The sequence below is a fragment of the Salvelinus sp. IW2-2015 genome, linkage group LG7 (genome assembly GCF_002910315.2).
Source record: "Salvelinus sp. IW2-2015 linkage group LG7, ASM291031v2, whole genome shotgun sequence".
In the NCBI taxonomy this organism is placed as follows: domain Eukaryota; kingdom Metazoa; phylum Chordata; class Actinopteri; order Salmoniformes; family Salmonidae; genus Salvelinus; species Salvelinus sp. IW2-2015.
Genome location: NC_036847.1, coordinates 26,424,282 through 26,439,058, shown reverse-complemented (window position 1 = coordinate 26,439,058; position 14,777 = coordinate 26,424,282). Strand labels below are relative to the sequence as shown.

The window sequence follows — 14,777 nt, the reverse complement described above, 5'->3', positions numbered from 1 at the left end:
AGGCAGACAGTTGAAACTGAGCAGCAAGCAACGGCAGGTGGACTGGGACAGCAAGGAGTCATCATGCCAGGTAGTCCTGAGGCATGGTCCTAACCATTCACAGAGACAAACTGATATCTTTCCGACAGATAAGATCTAAACCAGGCCAGAACTTGTCCGTGTAGACCAATTTGGGTTTCTAATCTCCAAAAGAATGCGGTGATCGATGGTATCAAAAGCAGCACTAAGGTCTAGGAGCACGAGGACAGATGCAGAGCCTCGGTCTGACGCCATTAAAAGGTCATTTACCACCTTCACAAGTGCAGTCTCAGTGCTATGATGGGGTCTAAAACCAGACTGAAGCATTTCGTATACATTGTTTGTCTTCAGGAAGGAAGTGAGTTGCTGCGCAACAGCTTTTTCTAACATTTTTGAGAGGAATGGAAGATTCGATATAGGCCGATAGTTTTTTATATTTTCTGGGTCAAGGTTTGGCTTTTTCAAGAGAGGCTTTATTACTGCCACTTTTAGTGAGTTTGGTACACATCCGGTGGATAGAGAGACGTTTATTATGTTCAACATAGGAGGGCCAAGCACAGGAAGCAGCTCTTTCAGTAGTTTAGTTGGAATAGGGTTCAGTATGCAGCTTGAAGGTTTAGAGGCCATGATTATTTTCATCATTGTGTCAAGAGATATAGTACTAAAACACTCGAGTGTCTCCCTTGATCCTATGTCCTGACAGAGTTGTGCAGACTCAGGACAACTGAGCTTTGGAGGAATATGCAGATTTAAAGAGGAGTCCGTAATTTGCTTTCTAATGATCATGATCTTTTCCTCAAAGAAGTTCATGAATGTATTACTGCTGTAGTGAAAGCCATCCTCTCTTGGGGAATGCTGCTTTTTAGTTGGCTTTGCGACAGTATCAAAAATAAATTTAGGATTGTTCTTATTTTCCTCAATTAAATTGGAAAAATAGGATGATCGAGCAGCAGTGAGGGCTCTTCGATACTGCACAGTATTGTCTTTCCAAGCAAGTCGGAAGACTTCCAGTTTGGTGTGGCGCCATTTCCATTCCAATTTTCTGGAAGCTTGCTTCAGAGCTTCATAACCAGAATAGAAAGAGGAGTGGGAGGCCCCAGTGCACAACTGAGTAAGACAAGTACATTCGAGTTTCTAGTTTGAGAAACAAACGCCTCACAAGTCCTCAACTGGCAGTTTAATTAATTAGTACCGCAAAACACCAACGTCAATAGTGAAGAAGCGACTCCGAGATGCTGGCCTTCTAGGCAGAGTTGCAAAGAAAAAGCCATATCCCAGACTGGCCAATAAAAAGAAAAGATTAAGATAGGCAAAAGAACACAGACACTGGACAGAGGAACTCTGCCTTGAAGGCCAGCATCCCGGAGTCGCCTCTTCACTGTTGACATTGAAAGTGGTGTTGCTTCAATAAATCCACATAAGTTTGCTTCCTCATGATGCCATCTATTTTGTGACGTGCACCAGTCCCAGTTTCAAGCTGTTTAAAGCCACAGTCAACTTAGTGTATGTAAACTTCTGACCCACTTAGAATTGTGATACAGTGAATTGTAAGTGAAATAATCTGTCTGTAAACAATTGTTGGAAAAATTGCATGTGTCATGCACAAAGTAGATGTCCTAACCAACTTGCCAAAACTATAGTTTGTTAACAAGAAATGTGTGGAGTGGTTGAAATTTTAATGACTCCAAGCTAAGTGTATGTCAACTTCCGACTTCAACTGTATGTGTCTCTATGGACGCGGGCCTTCCTTTTTTTAACCATTTATCAATTTTCGAGCAAACGGAATGAGCAGCAGCTACGTTTGGCTACATTAGTGGAATTCCCGCGAGAGATTAACGATTAATGTGATTGGATGTTAATTATTTGACTAGGCTCCTTGTATTTGACATTGTGTTAATTTTATTGTGGGCAGTTAAACGTGGCAATACAGACAGAAAAAAAACTCACTCAAATGTATAGCCCCGTTGGAAAATATAAATGGACTGCTTGAAAATGTAAAAAAAACACAATTGAATCACATTTTTACTTGGCGTACCCTCGACGGCATTACGCGTACCCCAGTTTGGGAATACCTGAGTTAGAGGAAAAACAAAAAGAAATGCACAAACTTATTCAAGAAGGATCAAGTGTAATATATTATAAAAATGAATCAAACTGGATGGAATAGGGAGAAAAATGCTCAATGATTTTTTAATCTTCAACATAGAAATGCTATCAAAGATAATTTACTGAAACTTGTTACGAATGACAGAGTCACTCATGAGTCACCAAACAATATTTTGAAAGAGTAAACAAAGTGCTTTGTTTTAGTTTCAGTCTCCTCCATCTCAACTAACCGAAGTTAATTGTATGGATTTATTTTCTATTAATAATGTAAAATTAAGTGCTGTACAGAAAGACTAATGTGAAGGTCAAATTACAGAGGAGGAATTTATTGATGAAATTAAGTCCTTTAAGTCTGGGAAAACTCCAGGGCTGGATTGTTTACCAGTTGAGTTACACTACAGTTCAAAAGTTTGGTGTCACTTAGAAAGGTCTTTGTTTTTGAAAGAAAATAAAACTTTTTATCCATTAAAACAACATCAAATTGATCATAAATACAGTGTAGACATTGTTAATGTTGTAAATGACTATTGTAGCTGGAAACGGCAGATTTCTTATGGAATATCTACATAGGCGTACAGAGGCCCATTATCAGCAACCATCACTCCTGCGTTCCAATGGTACGTTGTGTTAGCTAATCCAAGTTTATCATTTTAAAAGGCTAATTGATCATTAGAAAACCCTTTTGCAATTATGTTAGCACAGCTGAAAACTGTGGTGCTGATTAAATAGGTAATAAAACTGTCCTTCTTTAGACTAGTTGAGTATCTGGAGCATCAGCATTTGTGGGTTCGATTTCAGGCTCAGAATGGCCAGAAATAAAGACCTTTCTTTTCAAACTCATCAGTCTATTCTTGTTCTGAGAAATGAAGGCTATTCCATGCGAGAAATTGCAAAGAAACTGAAGATCTCGTACAACGCTGTGTCTACTCCCTTCACAGAACAGCGCAAACTGGCTCTAACCAGAATAGAAAGAGGAGTGGGAGGCCCCGGTGCACAACTGAGCAAGAGGACAAGTACATTAGAGTGTCTAGTTTGAGAAACAAACGCCTCATAAGTCCTCAACTGGCAGCTTCATTAAATACTACCCGCAAAACACCAGTCTCAACGTCAACAGTGAAGAGGCAACTACGGGATGCTGGCCTTCTAGGCAGAGTTGCAAAGAAAAAGCCATATCTCAGACTGGCCAATAAAAAGAAAAGTTTAAGATGGGCAAATGAACACAGACACTGGACAGAGAAAGATTGGAAGAAAGTGTTATGGACAGACGAATCTAAGTTTGAGGTGTTCGGGTCACAAAGAAGATTATTTGTTAGACGCAGAAAAAAATAAAAATATGCTGGAGGAGTGCTTGATGACATCTGTCAAGCATGGTGGAGGCAATGTGATGGTCTGGGGGTGCTTTGGTGGTGGTAAAGTGGGAGATGTGTACAGGGTAAAAGGGATCTTTAAGAAGGAAGGCTACCACTCCATTTTGCAACGCCGTGCTATACCCTGTGGACGGCGCTTCATTGGAGCCAATTTCCTCCTACAACAGAACAATGACCCAAAGCACAGCTCAAAACTATGCAAGAACTGTTTAGTGAAGAAGCAGTCAGCTGGTATTCTGTCTGTAATGGAGTGGCCAACACAGTCACCGGATCTCAACCCTATTGAGCTGTTGTGGGAGCAGCTTGACCGTATGGTAGGTAAGAAGTGCCCATCAAGCCAATCCAACTTGTGGGAGGTATTTCAGGAAGCATGGGGTGAAATCTCTTTAGATTACCTCAAGAAATTGACAACTAGAATGCCAAAGGTCTGTACGGCTGTAATTGCTGCAAATGGAGGATTATTTGACCAAAGCAAAGTTTGAAGGACACAATTATTATTTCAATTAAAAATCATAATTTATAACCTTGTCAACATCTTGACTATATTTCCTATTTATTTTGCAACTCATTTTATGTATGTTTTCATGGAAAACAAGGACATTTCTAAGTGACCCCAAACTTTTGAATGGTAGCGTATACCAAACCTTTTTTGATGTACTCAGTGGTCCGTTATTAGCATGTTTTAACCACTCCTATAAAAATGGTAGATTATCAGATACTCAACAAGAAGGTCTGATTTCATTACTACTGAAACAGGACCCAAGTGGTAAATATAAAGTCCAGTCCATTTAAGAAATTGGAGGCCCCTTACAATTCAGTGTTGTGATGCAAAAATTCGGGCAAAATGCATAGAATTAAAAAGGTATTGGCGGATTTTATTCATCCTAATCAGACAGGTTTTTTACATGGAGGATACATTGGAGATAACATAAGACAAGTATTGGAAACAATAGAACGCCATGAAAAATCAGGGAAACCAGGACTGGTATTCATAGCTGACTTTGAAAAGGCTTTTGATAAAGTACTACTGGAATTCATTAATAAATGCCTGGAATATTTAAATGTTTGAGAATCTCTTTGTATTATGTGTTAAAGTTACAGTATGTATAGTAATCCTAGTTGTAAAATATTAAATAATGGCTACTTCTCAGAAAGTATTAAACTGTCAAGAGGAGTTAAACAAGGTTGTCCTATATCGGCATATCTATTTATTATGGCCATCAGATCCAACGGGCTAGAAATCCAGGGCTTTAAAACAAAGGGGTCATTGTAAGATGATGACTGTTTTCTTTTAAATCCACAATTTAGATCCCTCCACAGCCTCAAAGGGTCTAGATAATTTTTCTAACCTCTCTGGAATACAACCAAGTTATTATATTACGTATTGAATCACAAAAAAATGAAACTTTTACATTACCGTGTAATTCACCAATAAAATGGTCTGATGTTGATGTGGACATACTTGATATTCATATCCTGAAATAAATTATCTCACTACAATAAATTTTAATAGAAAGTTAGAAAAAAAAGATAAGATCTTGCATCCATGGAAAGGAAAATACCTGTCTATTTGTGGGGGGGAAAAATCACCTTGTATCAGGTTTCAGGTGAGACCCAAGTGCAGACTGTGTAGAAGTAACAATGTTTATTGTAACAACAGAGGCAGGAAAACGACAGGTCAAGGCAGGCAGGGGTCGATAATCCAGAGTAGTGGGGCCAAGGTACAGGACGGCAGGCCCATGGTCAGGTCAGGCAGAGGTTGGTAATCCAGAGTAGGGGCAAAGGAACAGGATGGCAGGCAGGCTCAGGGCCAGGCAGAGTGGTCAGGCAGGTGGGCTTGGAGTCAGGACAGGCAGGAGTCAAAACCAGGAGGGTGAGAAAAGAGAGATCGGGAAAAAGCAGGCGCTGAGACACAAAACGCTGGTGCGCTTGAACAAACAAGACTAACTGGCACAGACAGACAGAAAACAGAGGTATAAATACCTAGGGGATAAGTGGGGAAGATGTGCGAGACCAGGAGGAGGGTGGAGACCAGCACAAGGACAGGTGAAACAGATTAGGGCGTGACACCCTGATTAACTCTTTAGTCATAACCCAGTTTACCTATTTGCTTATGGCCTTGCCTACACCTAGAGACTTGTTTTTTTAATTATAAGAGCACAAACTATTCAATTTTATTTGGAACGGCAAGCTAGACAAAATTATACAGGCCTATTTATATAATTAATATGAATTCGGAGGGCAGGAATGATGAAATATTAAAGCATTAGACCTCTCACTAAAGGCTTCAGTCATACAAATGTTATACTTAAATCTGAACTGGTTCTCTAGCAGATTAGTAGGAATGTCTCACCCCTTGTTCAAGAATGGCCTTTTTCCCTTTATTCAGATTACAACCTCTCACTTTTGGTTATTTGAAAATTAAATATTCTCCAAAATATCGCTATTTATAAAACAAGCCATAAAAACTTTGTTGCAATTTCAGTTAAATTCACCCGAAAAGACAGAACAAATAATACAACAAATATTTTGAGTAAAAACATAATTTTTTATATTTTATTTAAAAAAAAATCTTTGTAGATGATATCATAAATAGGACTGGTGGAGTTATATGGAAAAATATATGGAAATGTCTGCTCTACCCAAAATGACAACCATCTAATTGCAGCATTACCACAAAAAATGGAAGGGTGAAAAAATAAGGAACTTGTCTGTCGGCTCTGCATTAAAGACCAAAATTGGTTTAAGAAAATTGTGACAAATAAAAAAAGTATACCAGTTTCATTTTAGGACCCAAAAAAGTGACACTTGTGCCATATAGATTGCAAAATAGTTGGGTAGAGATTTTTTATGTACCAATTCCATGGCACATGGTTTATTAGCTGAAACACGAAACACGTGATTTAATTTATTATACAAAATTCTTGCAACCAATAGAATGTTATATACAGTGGCTTGTGAAAGTATTCACCCCCCTTGGCATTTTTCCTATTTTGTTGCCCTACAACCTGGAATTAAATTGTATTTTTGGGGGGGGTTGTATCATTTTGATTTACACAACATGTCTACCACTTTAAAGATACAAAATATGTTTTATTGTGAAACAAACAAGAAATAAGACAAAAAAACAAATCTTGAGCGTGCATAACTATTCACCCCCCCAAAGACAATACTTTGTAGAGCCACCTTTTGCAGCAATTACATCTGCAAGTCTCTTGGGGTATGTCTCTATAAGCTTAGCACGTCTAGGCACTGGGATTTTTGCCCATTCTTCAAGGCAAAACTGCTCCAGCTCCTTCAAGTTGGATGGGTTCCGCTGGTGTACAACAATCTTTAAACAAGTTCTTAGGGATATCCCCCTTTTTTCAATTTTCGCATAAAATGACATACCAAATCTAACTGCCTATAGGTCAGGCCCTGAAGCAAGGATATGCATATTCTTGGTACCATTTGAAAGGAAAAACTTTGAAGTTTGTGGAAATGTGAATGTAGGAATGTAGGACAATATAACACAATAGATCTGGTAGAAGAAAATACACAGAAAAAACTACTTTTTTTCTACCACCATCTTTGAAATGCAAGAGAAAGGTCCCAGTTCTAGCCATCAATATGGTTGTAATTCCGATGGTGTCCACAAGATGGCAGCAGTGTATGTGCAAAGTTTCAGATGAATAACTTGAAGTATGAGCGAACCACATGACATTTAGTATGAAGTCACCCAGGGACGTTTGCATTCATATTACATTTATCTGTAAGAATATTGTCAAATCTGTATACTTGGACTTTGATTTAGCTTTTCCAGTATTAGTAGCCATATTATAAGTTCAACATTTGCAAACAATCAGTTTTCATAACTTCAAAATTGAATTCTCAGAATTTCTGTCCAAAAGGAAAAGGCATGCTGTCGTACAAGGTTTAGGAGCTACATTTTATGACATATACAGGGTTTATGGATACTCCCATAAAGCCCAGCTCATTGGCTATATAGCTACATTTGTTTGACCCCGATTGGTGCTTATTTGACAAAGTTAGAGTCGTTCAAGTGAAGACCGGCTGCGTCATCGGCGTGCCATGAAGGCGTCGCTGTCTGACCACATATGGTGTCCTATAGGATATGCTACACTCCTAATGATATAGTGAAGTCTGGTTAAGTTCTAGGATCTCTGAGGAATACATATGAATGTGATTTGGCTGGTTGAAACAACGTTTAGGGTTAGATTTTCACAGATTACTTTCTTTGCAATTTGAACGAGTGGAAATACAAAATCGATTGTGTGTGCTATATGGACCTTTTTAGAATATGAAAAAGGATTTTATCTAACAAAACGACACTTCATGTTATCTCTGGGACCCTTTGGATGATAAATCAGAGCAATATGTCAGAATGTAAGTACACATTTCACCTTCAGAGGTGAATTTATCAAACCTATCGCGGTGAAAAAAGTGTTTTGTTGTTAAGAGCTCTCCTCAAACAATAGCATGGCATTTTTTCGCAGTAATAGCTACTGTAACTTGGACAGTGCAGCTTTTTAACAAGACGTTTAGCTTTCAGCCGATATAAGACACTTATATGTACCGACATTTGTTGTTTCTCTAAAATCTGCAATCGTGACACAAGGCGCTGCATGATTTACAACTGTCCCGTTGTTAAGTCATACCACAGATTCTCAGTTGGATTGAGGTCTGTGCTTTGACTAGGCCATTCCAATATATTTAAATGCTTTAGCAGTATGCTTAGAGTCATTGTCCTGCTGGGAGGTGAACCTCCGTCCCAGTCTCAAATCTCTGGAAGACTGAAACAGGTTTCCCTCAAGAATTTCCCTGTATTTAGCGCTATCCATCATTCCTCCAATTCTGACCAGTTTCCCAGTCCCTGCCAATGAAAAACATCCTCACAGCACGATGCTGCCACCACCATGCTTCACTGTGGGGACTTTATCCCTGACCTGTTTGGAAAGCTCCTTGGTCTTCATAGTGCTGCTTGCTTGGTGGTGCCCCTTGCTTAGTGGTGTTTCAGACTCTGGGGCCTTTCAGAACAGGTGTATGTATACTCAGATCATCTGACACTTAGATTGCACACAGGTGGACTTTATTTAACTAATTATGTGACTTCTGAAGGTAATTGGCTGCACCAGATCTTATTTAGGGGCTTCATAGGAAAGTGGGTGAATCCCTATGCACGCACCACTTTTCTGTTTTTTAAATGTTTTTATTTTTTAAACAAGTTATTTTTTAAATTTCACTTCACCAATTTGGACTATTTTGTGTATGTCCAATACATGAAATCCAAATAAAAATCCATTTAAGTTACAGGTTGTAATGAAACAAAATAGGAAAAACGCCAAGGGGGGTGAATACTTTTGCAAGGCACTGTATATGGGGGATAGAACCATCCTAGCTCTGCAGGTTTTGCTGCGAAGAAACAGAATCATTAGATAATTGGTTTTGATACTGTCCATATGTACGTACAGTAGCTTGTTTTTGGTTGCAGGTTCAGGAATGGCTGAAGAATTACAACATTTACCTGGAGCTAACTCTGCCAATAGCACTGCTGGGTGATTTGAAAAGTCATAGTCAATCGATCAATAATATAATAATACTTTTAGCAAAAATGTTTATCTTTAATTTACAATCTGTAGAAACTATGATAATAGAAAGGTTCAGAACTTTTGTGAAACATCACAGCACAGTTGAAAAATATAAAACTGGATGGTCTTCAGAGATAGATGGGAGGGGTTGAGAGTAGCTGAAGGATGGGATTAAAAACAAACAAAAGATACCTATTATAAAATACATGTATATAGTATGTATAAGCTTGGAGTAGAAGCCTATGTGTTGTTAGTTTACCATTAGTTTACTCCAATTAAGCGAGGGGTGTTAGGGTTAGGGGAACATAATAAAGGAAAATATATTTCACAATTTGTATTAAACTACCTCTCTCTGGTACAGGTGTCCTTACAGTTGGCATGTGGTGCGTTCTGCCTAGACAGCGCTCTGTGTGAGGCCATCAACGTGCCCATGGACAAGCTGAAGTGGACGTCTCCCTTCACCAGCCACCGGGTCAGTCTGGGTCACCACGTCTCCCACTCAGCCAGCCGCCGCTCAAACAGCAGCGCTGCAGACGACAGCCACAGGTCCACCTCTCCATCTCCGTTTGAGAGCTCAGCTAAGGAGACAAAAACCAGCCTGGCAGGCCACCACCAGCACCAGCCTGGAGACCTGGTCGTCAGCAGCCACAGACAGGGGGGGCACAGCCCCTCTCACCTGGCCAGGAGTCCACGGACTGAGGGTTGGCCTGGGTCTTCTCCTTCCTTCCTGGGCGGCTCCTCCACCCCTACCTCCTCCACCTATGCCGAGCACCCTCTCTCCCCTCACTCCCAGACAGACAGCGGAAGGGCCTCGGAGTCGGAGAGCGTGGAAACCCCCCCAGCAGCGCCCCCTGGTGGCCCGGGGTCCAGGAAGAGGCTGAATACGGAGGGCATGGTGTGGGCCACGGCTGTAGCCCTGGCCTGGCTGGAGCACAGCTCGGCCAGCTACTTCATAGAGTGGGAGCTGATAGCCGCTAAGGCTAGCATGTGGCTCAGTGCCCAGACCATCCCTGAAGGAAAGGACTTAGCCTCAGTCAAGTCTGCTGCCAACCAGCTCTTTATCATCCTCAGACACTGGGACGAGAACCTGCAGCTCAACATGCTCTGCTACAACCCCAACAGTGTCTGAGGCTGATTGCATCGCATGCACCATCATCCATCCGGACATATTCAACCATACTATGCTAACTGACTAACGCTTTATTTACTACTATTTATTTTTTGCCATTTTGAGTATTGCCGAATTTGTTAGTGCAGCTATTGTGAGCATTGTGTAGTTGAATTGATTCTGTTATGAGAACTTCTAAACATGTCAGAAGCTTCCCAGAGGCACAAACTTGCTTGTTGTCTCCCTTTGGGTGGATACATTCACCAGCTATGGGTCTGATTAAACATGATTCTATTCACATGGTGAAGGATATCAGAAGTGTAAGAGTAAACATACATATTCTAAAAAATAAGTTTATGAAAATATATGTATTGTTTTATTTATGTTTAATATTTCCATCATATTGATGTCCAATGATGAGAGAATATGCCAAAAGAATTCCCATGAGACATTTCCAATTATTTATATTGCATCTAATGTGTTTGATCGTCACAATCATTTCAAAATCCATATTGTGATATATGAACATTTGCCTGGTCCCAGATCTGATTGTGCTGTCTTGCCAACTATGGCCAATTCCTCTTCTCATGTTTGATGTTTTCGTATTGGTTCAGAGACCGTCCTTTTATCGCTGTTTATTTTGTATTCATTATGTAGCCATAAGTGCCTAACAATGATTAAAGACAAACAAAGATTGGTTATCAGAAATACGTATTTAGATGTTTCTCTGCTGTTATTGTTTGATATCAAATGTGTTTCCATATAAAAAAATGCTCAGCGTGTTTTCTTTTGTAGGTGTTCTGAATAATGTGATAGAAACTTTCAATTTGGATGAAAGAAATGTGAGTTTTTCTTTCCTTTGTCCTTTCCTTTCCCTTGTCCTTTCCTCTGTCCTTTCCTTTGTCCTTTTCTTTCCCTTTTCCTTTCCTCTGTCCTTTCCTGTGTCCTTTTCTTTCCTTTGTCCTTTCCTCTGTCCTTTCCTTTGTCCTTTTCTTTCCCTTGTCCTTTCCTCTGTCCTTTCCTTTGTCCTTTCCTTTCCCTTGTCCTTTCCTTTGTCATTTTCTTTCCTTTGTCCTTTCCTTTGTCCTTTTACTTCCTTTGTCCTTTCCTTTCATTTGTCTCTTTTGTAAGACATTGTACTCTGCTCTCATATTTCCTCAAAAACTTTGTTCATTTTACTCAGGTAGTATTATTTTCCTAAGGCTTTGAAATTTCATCCATTCTGCTGCATGAAAAAACAATGTTTGTGTTATAATATGTATCAACAGTGGGAGCAAAGCAATTCCCCCACAGCCAACCTGTTCTGCTGCATTTGGCCCAGGTCAAAAGTAGTGCACTATAGAGAGTCGGTGCCATTTGGAACATACCTCTAGAAATATCGTAATTTAATTGTGATCTGTGTAAACTTATAGTGATTGTGGCGGCTGGCTTTACTTGTGTACAACTCGATTGTTGCTGTGTGTTTTGAAAATATGATTGTTGACTGTTTTGAGGCTGGTAAAGGCTTCCATAGTCTCAGTTTGCTAAATGTCAGTGGTATGACTATGCAACTGCATGTAATAAAATATATCCACTCATGAAGCCGTAGAAGTTTGCATCAAGACAAATATAAAACTATTGGTCCTGTTCGCTACACAAACAATATAACAGATGTTACCCTGCATGGTGCAATAGTGGTTTATGTCCAGTTTTATGTTCAATTAATGATGCTTGACATTTAAACAGAATTGCACCCATAGGCAGCACTATTCATAGCCAGTAGATGATGCACCACACTTCAAAACACCATGAAGTTAAGAAGGTCTCTCATTGAACTTGACCAAATGAAAACAATTTCTATTTTACAGACGTTGGTGTGTTAAATTGGTGTGGTAAGCCGTACCTGACTCTGTCTGAGGGCCTCATTAACAACAAGTGTAGGAAGGAGCAACGGCTCAGAGAAAGCAAAGAGCCCATTAGGATAACAAGGATCTAGTCATGCTAGTAACACCATGACCTGGAAGCACATACCTTCTCTCTCTCTGTTAGAGATGCTGTATGAAAGAGAGGACCGGGGAGACAGAGTTGTAGGGATAGAGAGAAAGCGTGGGGGGAGAGAAAGAGAGTGAGAGAGATTGAGGTATGGAGAGATGGAGGTATGGAGAGAGAGAGGTATGGAGAGAGAGAGATAGAAGTATTGAGAGAGAGAGCGTGAATGACGAAGAACCATGGCTCATTAGTGTTGTGACAGGTGATACATCTTGACCCTTCCTTTATACACAGAGCTACAAATTCTCCTGTTGCTGGTACACGAGGTACACACTGCACAGGGCACATGGTGCACACTACATGGTGCACATGGTACACACTACACAGGGCACATGGTACACACTACACAGTGCTTTGAAGAGCAATCCTCCAAAGCCAGTACCCAAAAGGGGATTTGACTGTGACCCTCAAATCTCAGCAACACTTAAACTCTGCTGGAGAGTTTTTGTGCAAGCAACTGACTGTGGCTTCAGGGATTAGAGGCAAAGCACTGAATGACAGTTTGGTTTTCAGTTAGTTTATTGCCACTTTATTCCCTCATAATTATTTTTCTACTTTCTTAGTCAGAGAAAGGATGTGCATAAGGACTTCTGATGTTCATATTGTTACTAGGCTACTGCTTCTATATTCAGAGAAAATACCTGTGTAAGGGAGGTGTTAGAACAGACCAACCCATGTTTTGCTGTGTCTCTTTGCATGAACAAATGAGCATTGTCTATAGATAACATGGCTATTGGAGCATCTTTATGTTGTTTAACAAGGTTTCTGAGTCGATTGAGCAGCAATGATCAGGAAGAATCTAAAACTTGTAGTGTATTTGAGGTTTAAAAAGGCTTCTGCCTCCTGAGTGCCGTGGAAAATGTATCACCCCCTACAAAAATGTCCATTAATTATAATCCACATAACAATTCACATTTCCTTTTGCTGCAGGATTATTTTCCTGCTGTAGCAAGCTGGCTCAAATTAAGATCTACACCCTAATTAGGGCTAACTCGGTGGTCATGATACTGACAGGCCCATCGATAATATGACTGTTGTTCTATCTCTATGTACAGGCCTACCAATGAATAAGCCTAAGTAAGAATACTGTTTGGAAAAGGATCCGATCACCACCCGAGTGGCGCAGCAGTCTAAGGCACTGCATCTCAGTGCTAGAGAAGTCACTACAGACCCTGGTTCGATTCCAGGCTGTATCACAACCATCCGTGATTGGGAGTCCCATAAGGCGGTGCACAATTGGCCCAGTGTCGACTGGGTTAGGGGAGGGTTTGGCCGGGATAGGCCGTCATTGTAAATAAGAATTTGTTCTTAAAACTTCTTTGGGCTGCAAGCCCGATGTCGGTACACTTATGACAACAGCCAGCTCAAGTGCAGGGCGCGAAATTCAAAATATATTTTTTAGAAATATTTAACTTTCACACATTAACAAGTCCAATACAGCAAATGAAAGATAAACATCTTGTGAATCCAGCCAACATGTCCGATTTTTAAAATGTTTTACAGCGAAAACACCACGTATATTTATGTTAGCTCACCACCAAATACAAAAAAGGACAGACATTTTTCACAGCACAGGTAGCATGCACAAAACCAACCTAACTAACCAAGAACCAACCAAACTAACCAAGAAACAACTTCATCAGATGACAGTCTTATAACATGTTATTCAATAAATCTATGTTTTGTTCGAAAAGTGTGCATATTTGAGCTATAAATCAGTTTTACATTGCAGCTACCATCACAGCAACCGTCAGAAATAGCACCGAAGCAGCCAGAGTAATTACAGACACCAACGTCAAATACCTAAATACTCATCATAAAACATTTCTGAAAAATACATGGTGTACAGCAAATGAAAGACAGGCATCTTGTGATTCCAGCCAATATTTCTGATTTCTTAAGTGTTKTACAGCGAAAACACAATATAGCATTATATTAGCTTACCACAATAGCCAGAAACACAAGCCATTTACCAGCAGCAAAAGTTAGCGATCGTRACAAACCAGCAAAAKATATATAATTTTTGACTAACCTTGATAAGCTTCATCAGATGACAGTCCTATAACATCAGGTTATACATACACTTATGTTTTGTTCGAAAATGTGCATATTTAGAGCTGAAATCAGTGGTTATACATTGTGCTAACATAGCATCTTTTTCCCACAACGTCCGGATATTTTTCTGACACTCACATATTCTGACCAAATAACTATTCATGAACATTACTAAAAAATACATGTTGTATAGGAAATGATAGAAACACTAGTTCTTAATGCAATCGCCGTGTTACAATTCTAAAAATAACTTCATTACGACATGCAGTTTACGTTATGGCGAGAGCGTGCCCAAAATCTGGGCGCAAACTACTAGTTCACATGTTCGACAGATATATGAAATAGCATCATAAAATGGGTCCTACTTTTGATGATCTTCCATCAGAATGTTGTACAAGGGGTCCTTTGTCCAGAACAATCGTTGTTTGGATTTAGAATGTCCTCTTCTCCAGTCAATTAGCACGGAAAGCTAGCAAAGTGGCGCGAAGCTCTCCTTCCTGAACATAC

The 14,777-nt window shown here is 39.9% G+C and overlaps 1 protein-coding gene across 1 annotated transcript in view; it reads left to right on the top strand.

Annotated features, from left to right (window-relative positions):
• Positions 1-11,746, top strand: part of LOC111966726 (von Willebrand factor A domain-containing protein 5B1-like) — a 68,302-nt gene extending 56,556 nt beyond the window's left edge. The window contains exon 22 of the mRNA XM_023991610.2: positions 9,441-11,746. Within this exon, the coding sequence (XP_023847378.1) occupies positions 9,441-10,208 (768 nt within the window). The 3' untranslated portion in view covers positions 10,209-11,746. The remainder of the gene's footprint in view (positions 1-9,440) is intronic.
• Positions 11,747-14,777: the final 3,031 nt, after the last annotated feature.